The sequence below is a fragment of the Triturus cristatus genome, chromosome 5_2, assembly GCF_964204655.1.
Source record: "Triturus cristatus chromosome 5_2, aTriCri1.1, whole genome shotgun sequence".
NCBI classification, from domain to species: Eukaryota; Metazoa; Chordata; class Amphibia; order Caudata; family Salamandridae; genus Triturus; species Triturus cristatus.
Genome location: NC_140588.1, coordinates 622,739,477 through 622,765,949, shown reverse-complemented (window position 1 = coordinate 622,765,949; position 26,473 = coordinate 622,739,477). Strand labels below are relative to the sequence as shown.

Genomic DNA, 26,473 nt, shown 5'->3' with positions numbered 1-26,473 from the left:
CCGCACAGACTGGAGTTGGAATAGTAAATTATACTATTCCAACATCCAGCACCCCCCCTCCGCAAGTCGTTGTTCCGACTTGCGGAGAAATGGTATGCGGAATCACAACGCGGTCGTTGTAATGACCGCGTTGTGATTCCCTGCGGGGAAAAAGTCTGCAGGAACACAACATACATTCGTCTGCCCCTGGTAAATGGTACCCAGGGCCCTGTGACCAGAGAAGGCCCCTAAGGGCTGCAGCACTTATTGTGCCACTCTTAGAGGCCCTGTTCCCCGTCACACACACACTGCCTTTGCAGTGTGTGTCTTGGTGCAGAACAAAACAGAGAGTCGACATGGCACACATCCCTGTGTGCCATGCCCACAAACACACTGCCCTGACATACCTCAGTCACCCCTCTAGCTGGGTGCCCTATGCCAGTGGTGTGGGTACAGGTGCATGAGCCTTGTGCCCCTACAGTACGCAGGTCCGTTCCTGGGCACTGCGAGTGCAGTGCTGCCATTAAGAGTATATGATGGGAGGTCGTCAACACGAACTCCACATCACCATGATGGCTACACTGAAGACTGACAAGTTTGGTATCAAACTTCTCAGCACAGTAAACCCACACTGATGCCAGTGTGGGATTTACTGTAAGATGTACGACAGAGGGCATCTTAGAGATGCCCCCTGAACCTAACCTACAATCCACGTCTTGTCTGAGGGGCTGCCACACAGCAGACATGTTGCTGGACCCCTGGGTAGAGAGCCATCTGCAACAATGCACATCCTGGGTGAAGTGCTAAGTCTCCTCCCCCAGGATGGGCAGGGGAAGCTTCAAAGGCATTCTGCCTTTGTGAGCTTCTCCAGGCCACTTGCTGTACTCAGCTACTTGTCCCTACCTGTTCTGACCCCCACTCTGGCAGGAAGACTGGCCGGAAACCCCAAGGAAGGAAAGGGGGTGTGCCAGCCTCTGCCAACCCCACCCCTCAGGTGGGGGAGGAGAGGTGAAGCACATCTCCGGGCCCTCGCCATCTTGAAGATGGGAAGCCCTGCCCAATCAGAACTAGGCTACTGCCCCCCTCCCACAGGAGAGTTGCAGGATGGGGGTGTACCCACCCCAGGGCAGGGACCCATTGGTCCCTGCCCTTTACCTACCTGTAACGCCCCTAAATCTAGTATTTAGGGGCACCCTGAACCTTCCTTCCTGAGATCCAGATTCCAAAACAGCAAAGAAGATCAATAAGCAAGAAGACCTGCAGTGCAGCTGCTAACAAGAGAAAGACACCAACTGCTTTGGCCCCAGCCTTACCGGCCTGTCGACCCTCGAACCTGCTTTTACTCAAACCCGGCATCTCCCGTGGCCAACAACCTCACAAACCCCGGAGGACCTGGCTACCTTGTGACTCTCAGCACCTGGGAATCCCACGAGCAGTGGTACTGCTCAAAGCAAGTAACTGACCCCTGGCAGCAGCCAGGAGCCGCGAACCCTACACACTCTGCAACCGCCAAGCCTGGCCTGTGCTGGAGTGGACAAAGACCATGAGGACGGTCCCCCCGGCGACTGTGACCCCGAATCCGGCACCCAAGGACCCACCTCGACGCTCCTAATGACGCCTGCAGCCTCAGAACCAAGGACCCCAACCGCGTTTAACAGAGGGTAAGATTTCCCGACACCAAAAGGCACCCCTGCATCTGGCGCCCTGCGGCCCCCTGTGCCCAACTCCTGGGTACCTACCTATCCTCCAACTTACCTCTCGAAGTGGTGGTCGCACCTGAAGAATCTTCGTCCCCAAGCTTGCAGCCTTAGTTTGTTCTTGAGCTTCTCCATTGCAATCCATTGAGCGCCCGATGGCTCAAAAGCACCCTGCACCCAGCCGCCCGAGTGACCCTGGCAGTGCAACTTCCACTCTAACCTACTTCCCCATTTGCCCTGAGCAAGTGACCAGGAGCCCAGGTCCCACAGACACGTGGCCTGCTAGCCAGCAGCCACCAACCACGGGCCCCCTGCCTCCCATCGGATAACATTGGGCCTACCTCACTCTGCACACGGCTGCCCCTGTGCCGCTGAGGGTGTAACAACTGTACTTACCTGACCCTGGGAGACCCCTGAGTCTATGCCCAGCACCTTAACTCTGCCAGTCGAGTACTTGCCCAAAAGCCGATAACTCACTTTTCTTCCATAGGGTAACATTGCCTGGTTTCACTTGAAAATTCTTCTAAGTGTGGAGTTTCTAAACTTTAAAATATTCACCTAAAATCAACCGAGTAATGAAATCGAAAATACTCACCTGCTATTAGGAGAGATCCCTGTGCTGGATCTTGGTGCCCAGCACTGACCCTGAAAAGTAATTACAACGATACTTGCCGCTAACTCAATTTTCTTCCATAGGAAACCATTGACTGTTTTTCTGTGAAATTTCTTCTGTCGATTTTTGCGCACTACAAATATTCTTTAAAACTCGTACCAACTGTTAAAGCGTCATTACTTACCTGTTTTAGATAGATGTCCCAGTACTGAGCCTAGGAGCCCAGCACTGGATTACAAAAGTAACGAGAACATACTTTACCTGCAACTTGAAATTTCTTCCATAGGATAACATTGCCTGGTTTTTGCTAAAAAAAAGTTTTTAAGTGTCGATTTTGCAAACTTACAAATATTCGTTAAAAATCGCCTGTATAACCTAAACGCATTCTCTCATCTGCTTACAGGTGGTACACTAGTGCTGGATCCAGGATCCAACACTGAGCTAAAAAAAGTAACAATAACCCCACTTACCTGCTAAGTGAATTTCTTCCCATAGGATAACATTGGTGATTTTATTAGAAAATGTTTCGAAGTGTCGACTTTTAAAATACCAAAATATTGCTAAAAAATCACAACAGTAACTAAACCGTATTTACTCACCTGTTTCAAGAAACTGTATCAGGACTGAATCTAGGATCCAGTCCTGGAGTTAGAAAAGTAATCCTAAAAGTAATCAATTGCATTTACTTAGCATTTCCCATTGAGCTCAATGTATAATTGTGAAATCCTTGACGCTATTACTCACCGGAGGTCCTGCTGGAGATCTGTTTGCTGCTCTGCCGCTCCTGGGGTGCCCACGCTGTTTGTCCCCTCTGTCGGCGCCCAACGCTATCGCGCCGTGACAGGGGGAGACTACAGCTCCCAGGCTGCCTAGCGGCCACTTCCGCTTGTCTTCGCGCCCGGAGGCGCTCAAAAGGCGGAGGCTCCCTCGGTGGAGCGGGGGTGAAATCCTTGACGCTATTACTCACCGGAGGTCCTGCTGGAGATCTGTTTGCTGCTCTGCCGCTCCTGGGGTGCCCACGCTGTTTGTCCCCTCTGTCGGCGCCCAACGCTATCGCGCCGTGACAGGGGGAGACTACAGCTCCCAGGCTGCCTAGCGGCCACTTCCGCTTGTCTTCGCGCCCGGAGGCGCTCAAAAGGCGGAGGCTCCCTCGGTGGAGCGGGGGTGAAATCCTTGACGCTATTACTCACCGGAGGTCCTGCTGGAGATCTGTTTGCTGCTCTGCCGCTCCTGGGGTGCCCACGCTGTTTGTCCCCTCTGTCGGCGCCCAACGCTATCGCGCCGTGACAGGGGGAGACTACAGCTCCCAGGCTGCCTAGCGGCCACTTCCGCTTGTCTTCGCGCCCGGAGGCGCTCAAAAGGCGGAGGCTCCCTCGGTGGAGCGGGGGTGAAATCCTTGACGCTATTACTCACCGGAGGTCCTGCTGGAGATCTGTTTGCTGCTCTGCCGCTCCTGGGGTGCCCACGCTGTTTGTCCCCTCTGTCGGCGCCCAACGCTATCGCGCCGTGACAGGGGGAGACTACAGCTCCCAGGCTGCCTAGCGGCCACTTCCGCTTGTCTTCGCGCCCGGAGGCGCTCAAAAGGCGGAGGCTCCCTCGGTGGAGCGGGGGTGAAATCCTTGACGCTATTACTCACCGGAGGTCCTGCTGGAGATCTGTTTGCTGCTCTGCCGCTCCTGGGGTGCCCACGCTGTTTGTCCCCTCTGTCGGCGCCCAACGCTATCGCGCCGTGACAGGGGGAGACTACAGCTCCCAGGCTGCCTAGCGGCCACTTCCGCTTGTCTTCGCGCCCGGAGGCGCTCAAAAGGCGGAGGCTCCCTCGGTGGAGCGGGGGTGAAATCCTTGACGCTATTACTCACCGGAGGTCCTGCTGGAGATCTGTTTGCTGCTCTGCCGCTCCTGGGGTGCCCACGCTGTTTGTCCCCTCTGTCGGCGCCCAACGCTATCGCGCCGTGACAGGGGGAGACTACAGCTCCCAGGCTGCCTAGCGGCCACTTCCGCTTGTCTTCGCGCCCGGAGGCGCTCAAAAGGCGGAGACTCCCTCCGCGTCGCGGGACGCGCGCGGGCGACGCCGGGCTAAGCCCGGGCAAAGGGCGGGCCCTCTGTGGCCCTCAGAGGCCAGAGGAGGCCGGGCTGGGCCCACCCCATTTTGCCTTTGATTGGGAGACATTACGCCAGAATTGGTAGAAACTATCTGGGTGTTGTCATAAACTTTACTGAGTCTTGTACTGTCTCCAGTGAATAGCGAAATCCATATACCATGAGTGAGCTGATGAAAAAGGGAACTCTTGATAGTTATTTCAAGAAACCAAATATTGACCCTGGACGGGAGGCTGCCCTTGCAGAACTCAGGGCTAGACGCCGTTGTTCAATAGAACTCATAAAAAATATGGCATCAGCCTCGCCATCTCCTGAAGCTCCATGCATGGACATTGAGGGTTCTTCTTTTCAGGATTCCATGCTACCCTTGGGTACTAATGACTCTACTAGGAGCCCTGTTGCACTTAATATGCATGAACTAAGTATTAATATGGCCTCACCTATTCTTCTTTCCCCTATTCCTCCCCGCGATGACTCAAACAATATTTTGGATGTCCAACATGAGATGCCACTCCAAACTTCCGAATCGTTACCTACTAATGATATCACACATAGTCAGACCACATTGATCGGCCCATTGCCCAGGAAAAGAAGGAAGATAGTCTCTGAGTTACGGAAAAATAAATGTAATAACATTTCCAAATGTAATTCTACTGCTATGTGTTCAGGGAAGAATGCTACCCCCCGTACATTGAAACAACCTCTTACCGATAGTATTGCACCTTGCTTGAATCAAGTTGGCATTAAGGGGGAGTTACTGGACGAAATTGGCAAAATGATGGAAAAACTTATCTTGCCAATTGTAGAAAGCCTAAAGATCATTGAGGAAAGGCTAGCGAAAGTTGAGTCTCTAGTGGTAAACAAGATAGAACAAAATATGACCACACCTGGCCCTTCACAAATACTATCCACCGCTTTGGCTTCTGCTATAGTTCCTACTAGCTCATCCCCAGAAGAACAAGCGAATCAATTGGTTATATCAACTAGTAAGGAAGGGGCTAGCCATTCAGACAGTATTATTACCTCCAAACCATCTTGCACAACCACGGTTAAGGTTAGGACTTGTGCTGTAAATACCCCAAAGAGCGAGGGTCATCCGGTTGTTAAATTGGGGCATAGCACAGATCCTTTGACTAAACCAAGAGGTCCGCTGTCCATTAACTTACCACCAGAGGCAGTCCCCTTGGTAGTTGTGCTTGCAGGGGTTCCTATGTTAAAATCAGACGCTGAAGAAGGATATCATCAACTAAAAAATAAAGTTATCCATTGGCTAGGCCAAAATCGCCCACTCCCTTCTTATATTAATGGGGAAATTTTACATGTGAGACGCCTGCCTTGGTTGGGAAACACTTCAAAAACTATACATGGGGATGTTATCCTTATTAATTTTAGGGACCCAAGAGCGGTTGCTCATATTTTGAACTGGCAAACGCTGCATAGGAGTTCCTCGATTACTACTTGGGAACTCACCTATTTTTTTCCTAGACCAAAATTAGCCACCACCTCTGAGTCGGGGAATTCATCTAACTTTCAACATAATCCTATGATCCCCTTGAGAAACAGATTCGAGGTGTTAGAAAGCTTAGAGGATGTGGATTGACTTAACAAGTATGAGTCCACGAGAGCACTAGATGCGGTGCCCGAGATAAATACAAGTATGCATTATAATGAGTCCATTACTGCACCATCTTCAGAAGAGGCAGAATATCCCCATGAGTGTTTGGTCGATCTTGTTTTGCCTGCTCCAGATAACGCTAGGGTTATTACCCAGGAATTATCAGGCACCCTATTTTCATGGAATATTGCTGGGCTAACCTCCAAAATGGAATCACCAGAGTGGGTGAGCTTTGTTAATAAATTCGATCTTTGCATATTCCAGGAAACTTGGGCTTGTGAAGCATGTTTTATGCAGGGCTATTTGAATTATTTTGTCCCTGCGGTTAAAGGCCCGAGGGGCCGACCAATGGGGGGTCTTGTACTATGGGTGCGCCAAGCTTTAAGACTGGGCATTAAAGTTCTTGACACAAGAAGCAGGGATATCCAACTAATTAGATTAGATTTAGAAAAGTTGGGTAGTGTAGACATTTACAATATATATGTCCGGAGGAAGAAGAAAGGGAGGTCAGAGGTGTTAGAAGATCTTGATAGCCTCATTGACATACACTCGTCGACCAACAATATTATCATTGCGGGCGATTTTAATAGTACATTTGAGCCCTTGATTAGCAATGATGATTTGTATGGAGAAGAGGAGGATCGACTATGGGGCGTGCCTAAACTAGAGTTGCCTCCAATAGTGCGATGGTCTGCTGATGTTATTGGGTTAAATACTTTATGCTTCGGCAAGGGGCTAAGAGCATTGAATGGCAGGACTAGTGGAGATAGAAAAGGTGTAAGTACATTTGATAATGGTAGGTACAATAGCAGAATTGACTACCTGTTATGTAGCCTAAAGCTATGGCCATCTATTTGTAACATGCATGTGGAGGGACGGCTGGAGAGCGACCATAATCCTTTGTGCTTGTCACATAAGTGGTGGCCTCACACTGGCTTGCCTGTGGAACTTCCTGTGCTCGTTCCACCTCGGATTGTTCCCACCAATAACATGAGGAGGTTACGCTGGGAAAAGGTAGCAATCAACCAACAGGCTATTGCTAGTATGAATAGCCATGTTGACCAAGCCATATTAGACCTAGAGGATTGCAATATATTGAGCAATGGCCTGGACCGGGTCGAAGGAATCCATAATTCCCTTTTCGATATCATCAAGGGACACTTCCTTAAGCCTGTCAAGGACAAAGGTGACAGGGTCCCCAAGCCATCCAAATGGTATAACGATGAATGTAGGGAGAGTAGATCTGCACTGGGTAATGCTATAAAGGGAGGGCAAACAGCTTTAATCCAAGCCGCCAGGAAAAACTACAAAACTTGCATTGTGAAAGCTAAACAAGCTTGGGACGAGCAACACTGGAGTGAGCTAAAGGCAGCTAGTGATAGCAAGGATTCTCGACAGTTCTGGCACATTGTCAGATGGGGAAAATCAGGTGGTCCTGAATCCCCACAAAACAATGTCCCTGAAACTGAATGGGTTAAGTTTTTTAAAAACCAATATGCTGTCTTTAATGCTGCTGAACGGCACGAGACAATCTGTGTAGACCTCCCAAAAGAAAATCTCTTTTGTCTTACCGAAATCATGACGGCTCTGGATGCAGTTGCCTGTGGACGAGCCCCAGGTCTTGATGGTGTGCCAGCGGATTTATTTGCTAACGACAAAGAGCGCTGGTGCTCATATATTTACCATCTTATTAATGCCATTGCCTTGGGTGCATCAGTACCAAAATCCTGGAAGGGTGCAGTGATTATCCCCATTTTCAAGAAAGGAGATCGATCTCTGCCAGGCAATTACCGCCCTATAAGTCTCATAGATACCATCCAAAAGGTAGTGGGGCGAGTGATCGTCAATAGGCTCCTGGATTGGGCGGAAGAGACCAAGGCCCTCTCAACCTTCCAGGCTGGCTTTCGACGTTCTACAAGTACGGTGGATCAGGTCTTTCGTTTCACCTTGATTCAATGGAGGACGGTGGTGCTCGGCAAAGGAAGCTTGTATGCGGCCTTTGTCGATCTAAGGGCCGCTTTTGATCTAGTCCCTCGACTAAAGCTATGGTCGGTTTTACAGAAGCAGGGCGTCCCAAACGATTTGTTATCTATGATAATGAGACTCCACGAATCGAATTATGCAAGAATACAGTGGGGTGGCTTAGGCTCAGTTACTTCAGATTTTCCTGTAGAGAGGGGCGTTAGACAGGGATGTTCGATGGCCCCAGTCCTCTTCACACTTTATATCAATGATGTTGTAGCACGTATGACTTCCGTTCAAGTGGATGCTCCTGTTTTAGATGGCGTCAAAATTCCTATTTTAATGTTCGCGGATGACACACTCATCCTAGCAAAAACGCCAAGTGGATTGCAGTGTGCTTTGTCAATTTTTGACCAATTTTGTAAAGAGTATGGCCTCGAAGTAAACATTACAAAAACGAAGCTGATGACTTTTAAACCCCATCGCAGTTGTAAGACAAAAATTACCTTAAATAGTCGTCCATTGGAGGTGGTCAACAATTTTACTTATTTGGGAATGCATATATCCAATGCACAGGCTTGGCGGCACCATATTGAAATTGCAACAATTAAACATAGGCAATTGGCAGGTACAATCAGCTCAGAACACAGAAAGTCATTCACCAAACCTATGAAACCTGTTTTACAGGTTTATGAAGCTAAAGCTCTGGGTTCTGTACTTTATGGTGCTGAGTTGTGGGGGTTCGAAAAAATGCCGGCACTTCAACTTGCAGAAAATACATTTTTTAGGGCCATTACAGGCGTTCCCAAAAGCACCCCGTTGCTGCCCCTTATGTACGACTTGGGCAGAAGAGCCATTGTAGACATGGCACGGCTCCGCCCAATATTATACTGGCGCAGGCTATGGACCACGCCTGCGCTTACCCACTACGCAGGGGGTTTTTTAGACATTATAAGAACAGACCTTCACCATAAAATAGGCTGGCTGAAAGCGCTTAGGGCATCTTTGTTCGAGCTTGGTCTGAGTACACTTTGGGAAGATCCTGCAGGAGCAACCTTCCCTTCTAAAAGTATGATTAAGATTATTTACTGGGAGAAGGTTGCCCAGCGGAATTGGTGTAGCTCAAGTGTTGGTAACATGACTAGAGAGTTCCTAGAGGCCAAGATGTACCCCCATCTTGAGCCCTACTGGGATATCATAACCAAGACAAGAGATAGGAAGCTTCTATTCCAACTAAGAGCTGGAGCACTCCCACTTAGATCATTAACAGCAAAATGGGAAGCGGGAAACAGTGCAATTTGTCCTGCCTGTGGCACAAAAAATGAAACAATTGGTCATTTCTTGTTTTCTTGTGAAATCTATGCTGCTCCACGGCGAAAATGGCTTACTCCCATGTGTAAAAATTTAGGAACCACTAGAGGGACTGTTGCCCTACGCATTATATGCACTAGTACATTGTCTTGGATTTTAATTGCCACTGCAAAGTATCTAGGATGGGCGTGGATGATTAGAATGAGACTGCTAGTCAATTGACTATTCTCTTGAATGGGGGAGATTGCTAGTTTTTTTACTATTCTCCCCCCTGCTAACTTTTAGGATTTTATTGTATGTACTCTGTTTTAAAAACTTTTAATTATTTAAATATCTTTGTTTTAATAGTAAGCATCCACTGTTATTATCACGGAATGTCCAATCCAGGGATCCAGACATGTCAACCCGTATGTGATTTGAATAGTACCCCCGCCAAATGAATTAATGTCTCCCTTACGGTGTAATTTAACTAGATTTTGTCAAAGTATGTAGTATCGGAATGTATTGTATTTAATAGTATTTTTAATGTATTTAATGAATTGTTATTGTAGTTGCACTTTGCTTTTATGAATATCCTTCGAATAAAGCATACTTTGATTGATTGATTGATAATTGTGTTTTGAATTGTGTTGCCAATTGCAACAAACTGTAACTATTGCATTCAAAAGATTTTTGCCTATTGAAAAGTATTTAACTAAAGCATCTCATTCTGGGAAAGTATATTTTGATACCTATTGTTGGTTCTAAAATAAAACAACCATATATTTTTATATACAAACCATTGGCCTAGAGTTCAGTTATTGAGTGTGTGAGACCATTTGCTGACTGAGTGTGTACAACAAATGCTTTACACTGTCCTCTGATACTGCCTTACTGCTCGACCAAGCTGCCACTTTAGAGAGTAAGGTTATATCTAAATTTAGCCTCTGCCAACCCTCTGGGGACTGTGGACTCTGTAAACACTGCACCTATTTAGGAACAGTATATACAGAGCCATTTTCTCACACCGATAACTCACATTTTCTCCATAGGGTAACATTGACTGGTTTTCACTTGGAAATTCTTCTAAGTGTCAAGTTTTGAAACGTTGAAATATTCACTAAAAATCACCCGATCAACGAAAACGAAAAACGAATTACTCACCTGTTACCAGGAGAGATCCCAGTGCTGGATCTTTGTGCCCAGCACTGACCCTACAAAGCAATTACAAAGCAATTACAACTGTGAGTTTCCGATAACCTAACTTTCCTCCATAGGATAACATTGCCTGGTTTTTGCCAGAAATTCTTCTGTGTCGATTTTTGAAACATACAAATATTCCTTAAAAATCGCCTGTGTAACAAAAACTATTTCTTTCAACTGTTTACAGGAGATGCACCAGGGCTGAATCCAGGATCCAGCCCTGAGTAAGAAAAACCTATGCAAAGTAATTGATATTACATTTACGTAAAAATTCCCATTGAGCTCAATGTTATAATTGTGTTTAACTTGTGTTGCCTATTGCAACAACTGTAACTATTGCATTTAAAAGTCTATTGCTTATTGAAAGTATTCAACTAGAGCATTTCATTCTGAGAAAGTATTTTGATACCTACTTTTGGTTGTCAAATAAAACGATATATTTTTATATACAAAACAATTGGCCTAGAGTTCAGTTCTTGAGTGTGAAATACCGTTTGCTGAGTGTGTACAACAAATGCTTTACACTGTCCTCTGATACTGCCTTACTGCTCGACCAAGCTACCACTTTAGAGATTAAGGTTATATCTAACTTTAACCTCTGCCAAACCTCTGGCGACTGTGGACTCTGTACATGCTGTACCTATTTGGGAACAGTATATACAGAGCCACTTTCTTACATGGGATCTTTGGTAACTATTTCCCAGTTTTTGACAAGAATTTTCTGAATATCTTTAGAGATGCCGTTATAGGTAAGTATTACCCTAGTAACATCATTGTCGTCATCAGCAGAGTCCGTGGAATCCTTATCCACAAGAGTTTCAGACCTACTGACAGTTTTGGCCTTCTCTACTGCTTTATGTAGAACCCAACTGGTATACCCTCATTCCCTGAATCTGGTAAGCATGGTGTCTTGTTCTAGCTGAAAAGCCTCTTCCGAGCTGTTGTTCTGTTTGGCCCTAAGGAGTTTCCCATGAGGGTATCGGGGTGGCTGCTCATGGCATGCAGTAAGCTATTGCCTACAGTGGCTTTTCTAAATAGTCTGGTGTGTATTTCATCATTGGCAATTTCAGCCTTGTGAATTTGTAGGTGTGGTCCCCTATGTCCTCTGCTTTCTTGTCTCCTGGGGAGTGCCAGGCTTCCGATTCTTTTCCCCCACCCACACATTCTCTTGCTTTCCCTAAAGTGGTCTACTAATGACTGATCTCCCTATTTCGGCTTCATATTTGTGCACGGTAGCCTGCCCTGCGATTGTCCTGCCCTTGCATATTTCGGGGAAATAGTATGTTGCATGTATAAAATCTTTCTCAACACATTCCACCCCACATATTTCCCCACTGGAATGGCTGTATAGCTCATTATCTCTTGTGAGTGTTCTGGTAGGTGTGTGTGTGTGTGTGTGTAGACATAACATCCTGCTACATTTGCTGATTCTACATAAATTTCTACCATTGAACAAATAAATTGTCCATATATGCTCCCTTATATTCTTTCCACACTGTCTTTTTCTCATTTTCTAGCTCCCCCACTTCTTCTGTATCATTTACTATTGTGAAATTCGATGGTAGTTCTTGGTACAGTATTTCGATATTGTTCATAACTGTCTCCATTCCATCTAGGAAAGGTATGTGCAGTTGATCGTAAAATACTATTAAATGTAAAAAAAAAAAAAAAAAATGTAAATGTAACTCCGTATTTGTAAAACGCGAACTACTCACCCTTTCGGGTCTCAAGGTGCAGGGGGCAGTCGTGGAAATTAAGTGCCCAGAGTCACATGGTGCTGAGCTGAGCTGCTGCCGTAGCCGGGGATCTAACCGTGAACCCTGTGCTCCGAAGTGAGCTGCCCTGGCCGCTGCACCACACCTCTCCTCTACCATTACCAATGTTGTGTTGATGCAGCTAGGGTCATCGTGGTTCTGGCTTCTCCTTTCTGTGTGGTATTGTTCCAGGTGTTGGTATGTGTAATTAGTAGAAAAGGATCGAAGTATAATGAAAAACTTTGGATATTTTGAAAGATCACTAAAACCGGTCGGCGATACCTTGTTGTGTGTTTCAAGAGGTTACCAGCACGTCAAAGCCACATCGGTATTATCTATGCAGCGAAGAATATAGTCTGTGTCCTTTTCGGCACTGCTGTCGGGCCCGCTTGCACGCCTTTGTCTCCTGATACATGCAGCACAAGCCTCCCTGAAGTTATCAATGAGACATCTCTGTAGTCAGTTCAGCTTGATCTTGACTGTGAACAAGGCCCGCTTGCACTCTGTTTCTGAGTAGTGTGCAGCACAAGCAGCCCTTAAGTAAGAAGATAAGCTGTAGTACCTTTCCACTAAGCACTTTTAGTAGAGCGTTGATTGTAACTGTGTCCTGCCAGTGCTGCTGTAGGTGGCGTGGCTAGAGCCTGGGACTCTTGCCATTGTTCCGATGCTTTCTTGGTGTGGTAGGCATGGATCCAGGAGGTCAGCCCCTCGCACTGACAGAGGAACAGCAGACATGTGGCTTGGAATGTTCATTGGATGACCGAACAAAATCTCAGGAGTACCCGGATTTGTGACTGTCCTGAGTGCTCCTCATAGACAGCTGGGCTAATGGCAGTTAATCAATCCAAGACAGTTCAGTGGATGCACAGATCTCCCCTATTTTGTTATTTCACACCGTTCATCCTTTCCACAGCACCCGCTGCTGGTGGGTGATATGCACAATGCGTTTTCTGTGTGGCCCCTAACCCCCTGCATATTACCCTAATTACAAGGGAGATAAACGCTGGTATGTTGTCAGAACTTACGAGCATTGGGACCTCGAAACGTGGGATAAGTTGCTTTAAAAGACATTTGGTGGCAGTTTGTGCATAACAGATTTTTGCTGGTTAGGCCTCAATCCATTTGCTATACATTCACACCATAACCAACACTTACTTGGAGACAGGAGGTATGTCTATGACGTCCAACTGTAGACTTTCAAATTATCCATGAGGAGGTGGACGGGGCGCTAGGAGCAGCTTGCGTACCATTTTCCACATTGTAATGTGCACAAACAGTAGATTGTCTACACAAGCGTGCTGGCAAAATTTGATGCTGTACCAACACTGGGAAAATAAGTGAATCGTTCCATCCCATGCCACATGTGAAGGACCATGAAATAGGTGGGTCATAGAGGAGAGCATTTTCATCTGGAAACATATCTTACCACTAGGACCTGCCCATTCCCCCTCTTCTGTCTGCTCACAGGCCCACAGCATAGGAAGCCTGCAGTGTTCCTGTGCCATCCCTGATAAATGAAACGTCGACAAATATGTCCCCATCGGCGTTTGGGAATGATTATCCCTAAGATATGGTCGCAACTTGGTGTCTTTCAACTGCTAGCACACAATTATGCAAAAGCAAAATCAGTTGAGGGCTCATCATTGTCACATTCAGTGGGTAGTAGGCATGCAGGATTCAGAGTGGTGCAATTCTTAATAGTGGTGTGTGGAGCCAACAGTGTCAACTCACACCTGGTGAGACATGCGTTTGTCAGGTGTTGAGTTTTGGCAGTTGTCAATATCGTGTCCACTGCATGTGGAACATGTAGAATCAAGGGCTGTGCTAGCATGACATTCTCTGACTGTTCTGCCGCCAGAGCTGCCGCTGCGGGTAGAAGCACGGAGGAAGGGCTGCAGGAACGGGGTCTAAAGTGGCAGAGTAGTAAGCTACTGGGCAGAAGAAGAATCCACGCTTTTGTGCCAGCGAGCAACCTTCTCTCTTGTGACAAAACTGGTCAAAGTCCTTGCTGTAATCAGGGAGGCCTAAGGCTGGTGCCACGTAGTCCACATTTACCTCCATAGAGACACAGGACTAAGAATTGTGCACAATGTAGCTTATTGAATCATCATTCAAATGCAAGGTGTAACCCTTCAACTGCACATCTTTAGTCTACTCTTTCCACCTATGTCTGAGAAACAACAACTAGTAAATTAGCAATGAATTACTTCTCTTTACTATTCCAGAGTCATGTTGCGTAGTGCAAATATACTGAAAGAGAACCAAGCTGGCCTTTGAACCCCTACCTCTTGTATCAGGAATGGGGGGTGTGCCTAATTGTGCTGCTAGTGCTCCTTCTCTAAGAAATTACCTTAATGGTGGCTAAGAGTGGCCATAGAATCAATTAAAGACCTGAAACAAATATTAGATTAATTGACTACTGTGCAGGAAACCTCTCTATGTGGATGTTCTTATTAATGCAGATAAACAGGAAAAATTGATTCCTAAGAATGGAGAAAGCTCAGGGTCTAAGACATGTTACATTTAACGTAATTGGGGACCGAAGCCAATGAAGTTGGCAAACTATAGGCTAGGCACCACTAACATCAAATTGGATTCGATGAAGTGTTTATAATTTTTCCTTTCCACTATTTCATATTCTCAATTATTCGGTGTGTTGATATTATGACTGATATCATGAGAACATATCCTTTGTAAAGTGATAATGGTAACGTCTTGTGATTTTGATTACCCAAAGGGGATCTGAATTCACTACCATTTTAATTTCGCAGGGGGTCTCCAACCTCAGATTGGTCATCCAGCAGTTGGACCACTGCCTATGGACAGAGGACCAGGTAAACGAATGCCATTCCTAGCTTAGAGATTTTAATCCATTTAAATAACCTCTTATTCTTTTTCATTCTTTCAATGAAAAGTTACTAGTTGGACCCCAAAATGTTAGGGATGGGCAGTGTTCTATGTAACTAGGAGTTACTTGGTTGTATATTTTCCATTCACACTGTGTGATACCTTTTAATGGAAAACAATGCGGGTCGTCAAAGAGCGAGGGTTTGTGAACTAACCCAATGAAAGTCCTTTTCTTTCTGTGGTTTTACATTATTGTAATTACCCCAGGGTAAATACACGACTGGTTTTTCTTTATATCTTTGAGGCTATTTTGAGGCTCCAGGGCAGTCCATGGTTACTGGATAGTTGTTTACTTTTGATGTCGAAGGGCCACAATACTGATGCACTTCAATTAGACAGCTAAGTAAATCCCTTTAGGCCGTGACTTTTTGAAAGCACTGAGGGTGAGCAGTCAATGCTTACACTTAGTAGGGTGTGGAGTTGGGTAGAAACTCTGGTTCAGAAGTACACAATACATAGCACTAGTTCCTACAATTCCGTTAGCATTGGCTCTATGGGTATTGTTATTCTATAGGGTTGGTTTGGTTCATTTCAGGGAACTTCAGAATCGCTTAGCAGTGGTTAACGCCAGCTAAACAGCTATAAAAGCTGGCAAAGTTCACCAATGTGGGGGCTTTGGCCTTTGTGTACCACTATGAATAAACAGTGACATCCCTAAAAATAGCTCACAGGCAGAATACAAGCTGTCACACCAGTAATGCAGGACCTAAAATCCCTTCAATCAAACAACTAGGTTCTCACCTAACAATTCTTAAATGCTCCCAGTCAATGTCTTTTTAACGACACGTTGATGTCTGCTGGAGCACTGTACTTCTCAGTTTGTAAAGGGAATGGCTTAACTCTTCAAGCCAGACTATGATTTTGCTTCTACCTGTGCAACTGGGCTGTGGTGGCTTTGTGGGCCCTGGGTTGTTGTTGACATCACCAGAAGTAGCTCTCACTACTGAAAAGTTTGGGGAGCCCCCCGTATATTTTGTGCATTATCAAGCTGTATTATAATAGATGAGAGAAAAGCAATACAAATGTATTTAAAAAGAAAAAGGTTGTTTATACAGGCTGTCCTCAATCAGCTTTAGGTCTCTGCATAATTTCCATTTTAGTAGTGAGAACCTAATCTAGATTCACATGCTGTGAATTGTTCTGCCCTCTAGTGGTGGGATATGGTCATGAAGTAAATCTTTTGGGTATTGATAGTAAGCATGGTGATGTCGACCCAGGTCCAACAGCTCGTACTCCCTCTCTAAATTCTATTCTGTAGTGTGTTGCTTTTGTGAAGACTGAATTCACAGGACTGGAGCTTGAGTCTAATATGCATTGCAACAATGCAAACATCTACCTGCTTAATCAGGATTATATGCATTTCTACACTTGCCACTTCCACCATCCACATGTACAGTCTCCCCTCTCCCATATGTAATCTTTACCATAATTTCTATACCTATCATCTTCTGACTTGTCTAACCTAAACCCATTAGTCTGATCCTCCCTAAATGCTCAACATCTCTAGATCACCAGGTATCCACTCTCTTCTTACATCGGGTAGCCTTCAGGTGTCCTCATATCCCTCACATGGGCATGCATGTAGGGTTCTGTTCTTCTCCCTATCTACTGCCAACTCTCTATGCCACTTTGAAGTGTGGATTTTTTTCGTTGTTTGCCTACACCCCAGCAGCTTGGCGTGATGAATCTGACTCTAGATAAAACAGTAACTCTGTTGAAATTAACGAATACTCCTAAGGGGGTTTTGGTTACAAGTATAATTCTGACTCCCACCGTTTTCTGCTGCCAATGAGTGACAACTTTTCATGTAATTTTAACGACATTGGTAGATTTGTGTCTAGATAGCTGATTGATTTCACTGTAATTTACACCACCTACATTTAGTTGTCTCCTATGGGTCTCCATAGATTCAAAAGAGACAGGAGAAAAGAGGTTGAGACTTGGCCAATGATTCAATTCTACCCCATTTCTCAGTTCCCTTGAAACCCAGGCAGGGTGGCAGACGACCAGGTAAACTGCTGCTTCCTTATGTTGTCGAAGCAGTGAAACCCATATTTTGTTATTCGCTGCAGTTGTGTAATGGCAGTAAAAATTGTTTTTAGAATCTTTTATGTCTGCGGTTTGGCTTCTAATGGATAGCATATGCAATTGGATTATGAAGAAGCCAGTTGCAAGTGTATCAGAAGTAAGCTTCAAATACATAGGCCCCTTCGTATCATCAGAATTCCTCCATAGTCATTAAATCAACTTCAACCCGTGTTTTTTAATGTTGAATCCAACCAGATACTAATGTGATGGTCTGGGGAATGCAATATAAAAGCAGTAAAGACACCTGAGGGCTGTGTGGGTGACATGCACATGCATAAGCCACATTTGTTTCACTTTGAAAGTGGATGCGAATATGAAGGAGGGCACTGAAAAGTAGGTTACCACAGTGAGTGTTCGCCTAGTGCATTCACTATGTTGTGGCTCTATAATTAGAGTAGAACTCTCCTGGTCTCATGTGATATATGCGTGGAAATCCCCCTTACCCACCTGCCAGCGCACCATTTAATGTGTAATTATAGCAAATTAGACATTTCATAAAGCCATTCATTAAATCTGACTTTTCCTCTTATACAAGACATCTACGTTTGTTGCAGGCATCATTCTCTCCAAGGAATAGCAAGATTTAGTTTTTGACCTCCTTTCAAGAGCATTATGTATGAGCAGATGGGAAGCATAATTTACTGGGCAGGGTACCATCTTAAGGTGGCAAACCCCTTTTCCCTCTCTCAGGGTATAGTCATTTTCTGTTGTGTCATATATTGTTCAGGCTAAGCCTTATCTTCACTTTGAGCAGGATGCTGCCTGTTTTATAATTCCTTGTGTATAAGGCATTGTTTGGAAGGATTATGGTCACTCTCTACAGTGCATGGAAACTAATGATGCATAATGCTTTCCCATCCCTTCCCAGTCAGCAATAATGACAACTATCAGGCTTTCAGTGCGTTGACCACTTGTATCACTGCACTCTTTTTTTTCTCTCCCTACTCTCCAAGGGAGCCTGCAGCACTCTCCTGTGGGACCTGTCAGATCGGCATCCATGGAACGAGTTCCAGGTATCCGTGGCAGATGTCTTCGACTGGTTGCCTGCACCCATAGTACCAAAATCTTTGAGGCATAGACTGAAATGATGATTTCAGCTGAAGTATAAAATTAACAAAAACTACTTTAGCCTCAGCGTATTCTGGGTGGTTTCACGGTCTCCCCAATATCGCTGTTGCACTATATTTAGCAGGCATAAACAGTGTAACAATGTTTTTATTACAGTATTACTAAACACATTGTGATTTTATTGAATTTCTATAGTACTTAACCTTAAAGATTTCAAAGTATTGCGGCTATTTATTTTGTTTGCATAGCCAGATTCTGTTTTGGGTTATGCTCCATTCCCTGTCAGTTTTGGGAATGGGGAAAGCTGCATTAAAGTGAAAGGGACATTTCCTACATTTGTACTTTTAGAGCTGATCACCCTTCAATAATGCAACCAAGAGCTCATGGAAACTTTTCCTGTTCAGTAGCACTACCATAGCCTATGGTCATGCTTGTAAGGAAGTATGCTCCAGGGTTGGTGGGTGTAGTTTGATTTGTGCACCACAGCGTCATCGTGTTAAAGGTTAGGCACAGTTCCTTTATCCGAAATGCCGCAGCACAATTTGAGTGGATTTAAGAATGTGTTTAGTAACAAATAATCTTTATTGGTTTCACGGATCATAGTGTGGCTAATTTGATAGAATATATGATTGATTTCAAATTTTCTATAGTGCATTATATGTTGACATTCTTAGTTGGTGACTATAAAATATCATCTTGCAGCAGCCATACACAAAATCTTGTCCTCAAAGCTAATTTAGAGAGCTATTTGTGTTTGTTGTTTGTCCAATAGAAATCCCATTCTATAAGAAATACCTTTTTGAGACTTACTGTGATACAGCTTAAGTTTGGAATGAGGTGTCTGAAATGCCTTGGTCTTATATTATTTTGGATGACTTTGGAAATGCAATATTTCAGGATTACAGCATGCTTTTCTGTGGTATTTAATCTGAAAGAGACCACATGTGTACCGTATGTGACTTTATTCATTCAAGTAACACAGGTCCTTTTTGCGGTCAGTAGTGTATAATGTTGATCACATAGCTGTCAATATTCTGGATCATTCGTAGTGGTTTTAGAACTAAATGAATGAAAAAGGCGGATTTTACAAATGACGTTGATTCAAACCAAATTGGCTTAAGGAACTATGTGTACATGATTGTTTGAGAATAGGAGGGCTGAGTTTGTTGTAATAACAAACACGTTCTACAGTCTTTTCCATTTCATAATTCAGGTTGATTGTATGACTGCATGGGGCATTACGTTGTATAATGTTTTAGGTGTTGCTCTAAATCATTATTGCACTGTGCATTTTTACAGCTATTGAAACCTACTTTTGCTGCTGTTTATAGCTCGTGAGAAGCAAAAGTTGGTTCAAGTTCAGTTACAAAGCAAACTTGAACTTTGTTATTCTGAATTATGTGTTTTTATAGTAAATTGGAGAGCTAAGTTTAAAGATCATGTAGAAGATTAGCATCAACTTTTGGTAGCATTTTTGGCCAATTGGAATATGTGTTGTATCAAAGCTATTGTGCTATCTTTGAAGCCCTCTGTCATACCAACTTGTTCTAATATTTGGATCCTTGATTTAAAACCAAATAGTTTTGTAGGAATACTTCTTGTTGCTGCCAAGCATTTAACTGGCTGTACGCTAGTAGATAATGTCCAACTGAATGAAGTGATGAGATTGATTGAATAAAAAAGGTGTAAGCTGAGTGAAATGTATAAGCAGTATTCATGTTTACTAGTCCGGGCTAAAACAAATGTAAAGATATGTGAACAAAGTCTTTTGCTTGACATTCTGGCAGTGCAAATGTGTGATGGTTAAGTGGGGTACTGCTCTTTGAAACCACTTTTTTGTGTGTTGCTTTTTTGGGGTATAGCTGCATTTTGGGGTTACTGGGCCTCAGTTGTGTCAATTGAGATCATTCACCTATGGTGTCCAGGGGCTGCTGTACTGTTGTCATCCGAAATTAAAAACCAAGCAGACCACTTCAGTCCTAGACTATTAAGTTAATGATAGTCTCTACCTCCTGGAGGTGTTGTTACTCAGTAATGCACATTGCAATACTCATTAAGTCTCTATCCAGTCAATGCTTATTATTTAAATAAAGAAAGGAACTTTAATGCACAAAAAGTTTTAAAAAACTATGCATATAATTACAAATCCATGTACACACTATACAGTTGGTGAAACAGTTGTGGTTTTAAACCATTCATAAATGTGTCCTCGCAGATAACCAGAGTATAAATGAAATACCCTAATGATTTATCACAGACTGGATCTAACTCCTCAAACATAGACTACTGACATTATATGCTTGGTACCTGCAAGGTACCCGGAGACAAATTGCATGCCTGCAGGCTCTAACGTGGAAAACCAGTAAATCCCTAAATAGGCTTCTTAGAGGAACTTGAACTCCTTTCCATCAACACAGATAGGCCTGCAGACTTTGTCCATGTAATCTCACAACTAAAATATAAATTTAAGGCGTCTGCTCAAAGACATTAACAACAACTCCCTTAACTAAGAAACGTTCTTAATTAATGGATATCTCGCATTAATAATTTGCATGAATCTTCTGGGTGCAGGTCAGCTATACACCTGGTGCAAGAGATCTGTATTATGCTGTATTTGCATGCCACTCATTGCAGTGGGATTTTCTTTGTTTGATAATGCTTTTTTTTTATATTGACAGGCTCTATGCCAGACCCTAGAGCTCCCTTGCAGCGTGGGCCACCAGTCTCGAATGTGCCTCCTCGAGGCCTTTTGGGAGATAACCCAAACGACCGAGGACCTATCAAAGATGATCCCAGGTATTTGTATTATATGTTATTGCCAGTTATATATCACTTTCCATACCCCTTGCAAGGTCTAGAGCACTTTTCGGGATGATCCGGTTACAATAATTACGTAGCACTTCATAAGTGTTTGGTTGAAAGAGTGCTGTTTGTGATTTGGCCTATATGGGATATGACTAGTGCTTATGAGATTTGACATGTTAAATGCACAGTGTGCTGAATGTTTCTGCACCTAATCATAGATATTGCTGAAAGTGTGAGAATAGATGCAGCTGCACATGCAGGTACGTGCCATCTTTTGGGGTGGGCATTAGTATCCATAGAAACCACTGTTCATGTGCTTCCATGAGTCATTTGTCGTATATGGTGCTCACCCAGTAGGATCAGAGGAAGTAAACCATTAGGATGCTGTGTTAAACCTCCAAGAATCATTATACAGAGTTTACCCAGGACCGAAAAAGAGAAGTAGCCCAGTGGAGTGAACGCAAAAAACTCAAAGGACTATTATAGTGGGTCTGTACATGACTTGAAAGAAGCAACAGAAGAGCAGCTTCTGGAGTCACTGGTAAACCTACCAGGAGGTTTACCTTGGAGTCTGATGAAAGAGAGAAATGCAAATGTATTGAATGTATATATATATATAATTGAATATTATCATCCATCACCGATTCAGAATTTGAATGCCCTGCACAAGTCGGTTGAAACACAAAGTGCACTTTTTCATTTTTGCATCTTTGCATCCACCTGAACTTGCTTTGTATTTAATAGATCCCAGCACCTTCATCTTTCCCATGGCACACAGTAGCTGGTGTAAAGATATGCCTATTTTTGTCAAGATCACTGCCAAAGTTTTTGACTGATGCTGCCAGTGCTCTGACCCATAAACATGTATGTTTGAGTGAAAACCCAGTTGGCATAAGCTAACTCACTTATATGTCCCTAATACATGGTACCAGGGGTTTCCAGGGCCTGTAAGTTAGTGTCCCCTCCAGGGTCTGCAGCGCTTGTTGTTCCACGCTGAGGGGGATATGGCAAAATGTGTTTCCCAGCCTTCCATTGCAGACTGGTAGAGCAGTTTAAAACCGCTAACTCGACTTTGCGTTTTCAAACAATGGCAAAGTCCAACCCTACCTTTTTAGGTCTCAGTGAGTTAGCGCGCATGCGCTGCTCGAGAGACTTTAGTAGGTGAGTTTTCAAAGTGCTACCCACATGGTTTTGCTGGCTACAAGCTTGAGTGCAAGATTGCGTGCACGTGCACAGCTGGTCCCCGCATTCACCCCTCCCTTTTCGCTCAGCCCTTTGATGCTTTGCTCACATCTCTCTCCTCCCTTTTCGTCACTTTCATTCTGGCTCCCTTTCGTCACTTTCATTCTGACTCCTCTACTCCTGGCATTCCCCTCTGCCCCTCGCATCCCCTCCCCCCCTCCCCCCCCTCCCTTCTCGGCCAGCCCTTTTATGCTTATAACATTGTGTTTCGTTTAGGGCATTAAACATAAAGGAGCACTGGCAACACTGATAAAATGGATTTCATTTTGAGTAGTGACTAAAACTTTAACACCACACACACACAACCACACACACAATAACGCACACACAACCACAACACACACAACCACACACACAACCACTCACAACCACTCAGAACCCCACACCCACACACAACCACACACACAACCACACACACACACACAACCACACACAATAGCACACACAAGACTACACACAATAACACACACAACTACACACAATAACACACACAACCACACACACAACCACACACACAACTACACACACAACTACACACACAACTACACACACAACTACACACACAACTACACACACAACTACACACACAACCACACACACAAGCACACACACAAGCACACACACAAGCACACCCACAACCACACACACAACCACAACCACACACACAACCACAACCACACACCCACACACAACCACACACCCACACACAACCACACACACACAACCACACACACACAACCACACACAACCACACACACACAACTACACACAATAACACACACAACCACACACACAACCACACACACAAGCGCACACACACAAGCGCACACACAAGCGCGCACACACAGCCACACACACAACCACACACACACAACCACACACCACACACACAAGAACACACCACAACTACACCCACCCACAACCATACCACACACAACCACAATCCTACACACAACCACACACACAACCACACCTACACAGCCACAAGCACACACACACACACACACAATAACACACACACACAATTACACACACACAACCACACACACAACCACACACATACACACAACCACACACACATAACTACAATCACACACCACCACAACCAACCACACACAAACAGAACCGCACACCCCCACACACAACCACAGACACCCCCACACCCCCACACCCCCCACACCCCCCACACACCCACACCTCCCACACACACACCTCCCACACACACACCTCCCACACACACACCTCCCACAACCACACACACACAACCACACACACACAACCACACACACACAACCACACACACACACAACCACACACAACCCCACACGCACACACAACCCCACACGCACACACAACCACATGCACACACAACCACATGCACACACAACCACATGCACACACAACCACATGCACACACAACCACATGCACACACAACCACATGCACACACAACCACATGCGCACACAACCACACGCGCACACAACCACACGCGCACACAACCACAACTACACACACACAACCACAACTACACACACACAACCACAACTACACACAACCACAACCACACACACACAACCAAACACAACCACACACACAACCACAATCACACACAACCACCCACAATCACACACAACCACACACAACCACACACACAACCACACACACAACCACTCAGAACCCCACACCCACACACAACCACACGCACAATCGCACACAACCACACACAATCGCACACACACAATCACACACACACAATCACACACACACAATCACACACACACACAATCACACACACACAATCACACACACACAATCACACACAACCACACCCACAACCACAACGGTTGCATAACTAAATACTTACAAGGTCCCTAAAGCAAGACCTGTTGGCTATGCCAATGCTTGTTAATGTATAGAAGTCTTCCCTACAACAGGCCTATCGAGTCCTAAGGCAGGGTGTAGCACATTGAGCAGCAAACGTGTTTTCCATGTTTGAACAGTTAAAACTCGCAATTGTTGTTTTTACTGTGAGAAAGGCTAGTAGCCTCACTGACAACTCAGCTGTGCTAACTACTGAATGATACTACTAAAGTTGGTACTTCAAGTTATCAAACAACTCGTTACATTAAGCCCAATTTAATACCCAAATCAAAATTAATGTAAATTGTTATTACATGCAACCTTTGGAAAGTTACCACTCTGTTGCCCAAGTCTTTCAGTGGCCTTTGCAGATGCAGGCCACCAGACAGCGGTCTGCACGCCTGGGTGTGAGAAAGTGCCTCTTTTGACAGGGTTAGCCCCAACTTTTTGCTTGGACATTGATGTGAATTTGATTGTAGCACTCAGGGTCCCTGCCAACCAGGTCCCCTGTGCCAGTGCTTCTTCCTTAAAAACCTATCCACAATTGACACTTCTCCCCCCTGTAAGTCCCTAGTAAGTGGTACCTTTGGTACCTGCATCAAAGGTATAGTTAAGTCGCCCCTCTAGCAGGCCTTACAGCCCTAAGGCAGGGTGCACTATACCACAGGTGAGGGCATATCTGCTTGAGTAGATATGCCCCTACAATACTTAAGCCAATTCTTAAATATTTCAGGTACCAGGGAAGTCATAAGGATTACCTGGGTTGTAAACTGTTTGGTACCGAACAACTCCTTGTAATAAATCCACATTGATGCCAGTGTCGGATTTATTAAACCATGTACTCAGAGGTGCCCCCTGAAAACCTACCCACCCTGTTGTGCTCACTGAATGACTTTAGGCTGCATGTCACACATAGACATGTTTCTGGATCCCTGCGTGGAGAGCGTCTGCTCTCTGGGACCAGCAACAATGCACATCGTGGGAAGAGGTTTCACACCTCCTCCCCCAGGATGGGCCCAGTGCTCGAAACAAAGGCCTGCTGCCTTTGTAATTCGACCCCCAGCCTCTACAGTTAGTCACAGATGGCAGTCCCTGGTTTACACCCCAATTTTGAGCGAGAAAATCATTAGGAAAACTTAGAAAGTCTAGGAGGTGTGCCCACCTTTGCCAACTCTGCACCTCAGGTGGAAGAGGCAAAGATAAGCCCCATTTTCAGTCCCCTCTATGCTGAAGATGAGGGAACTCCTCCAATCAGGCCTATGTCTATGCCCCCTCCCACAGGAGGGTGGCATAATAGCGGGTGTACTCGCCCCACATAGGCAGCCTATTGGTCCTACCTGCTACTCCCCTAAAATGCCCAATAAATGTAGTATTTAGGTAGCTCCCTCAGACCTAGAAACTAGTTACCTGCAACATAAGAAGGATGAAGATGCCATGCAGCGAAGCCTTAAGACAACTACTGACTTGGTCCCAGTTCTACCGGCCTGTCTCCAGCTTCCAAGACCGTGCGAGAAGACGACGCCTGTGTTCTAGCCAGCGACTTCCAGAAACCAGAGGAAGACTGCCTGAACTTTGAAAAAGACCAGAACTCTAGAGGACAGTGGTTCTGTCCACAATAATCCAACACAAAGGACTTTAGTGCCCTGTGGATCTCCGAGTCCTGCCCACTCTTCACCCGACGCCTCTGGTCCGTGTCCAGGTGGACCACCATCCCTAAACCGGTTCCCCAGAGATCCTGACCTCAATGCCAGGGTTGGTTGACCCCTCCTGGACTCCTCGACGATACCTGCAGCCTGATTCCAGAGGCTCTCCCTTACCTACAACCCGCTCCGGTAAGAAGACTCCGACATTGACCTGCACTCGAAGCACCTGGGCCTTGGTGAGTGGAACCAACGGTGCTCTTACGATCCCTACATCTATTCTTACCTCTGCTGTCATTGGTCTCCCTCCTGTAACCTCCAGTGCGACTCCTGCAGCCTGTTTGCAAATTCAACATTGAAACGCATTGGCGCCCAACGCTGAAATTACACCCGGCAGCCCTGCTAGTGGTGTATGTTTGCTGCAGTGTTGGTACTCACCTGACTCTGACTCCTTGCTGACCTTTGCTCCCTAAGACTGGAATTGTAAGTTGCGTACTTACCTGTGTAACCGCATTAGTATTTACCTCCATATGATAAGATTGAACTGTCGACTTTTGAAAGTGAAAAATATTTTTTTATCTAAAAACATACTTACCTTATTGCGAAGATCTTCGTCTTAAAATAAAGAATTAACAAAGCTTATTTTTCTA

The 26,473-nt window shown here is 45.1% G+C and overlaps 1 protein-coding gene across 6 annotated transcripts in view; it reads left to right on the top strand.

The window, feature by feature from the left end:
- Nucleotides 1–26,473, top strand: part of CSTF2 (cleavage stimulation factor subunit 2) — a 446,855-nt gene that overhangs the window by 211,396 nt on the left and 208,986 nt on the right. For 2 of the 6 annotated variants that reach the window (XM_085607736.1, XM_085607734.1), the window contains 3 exons: nt 14,985–15,047; nt 18,162–18,221; nt 20,955–21,072. In XM_085607736.1, coding sequence (XP_085463862.1) covers nt 14,985–15,047; nt 18,162–18,221; nt 20,955–21,072 — 241 coding nt within the window. The remainder of the gene's footprint in view (nt 1–14,984; nt 15,048–18,161; nt 18,222–20,954; nt 21,073–26,473) is intronic. The other 4 variants (XM_085607738.1, XM_085607735.1, XM_085607739.1 and 1 more) reach the window with 2 other exon arrangements.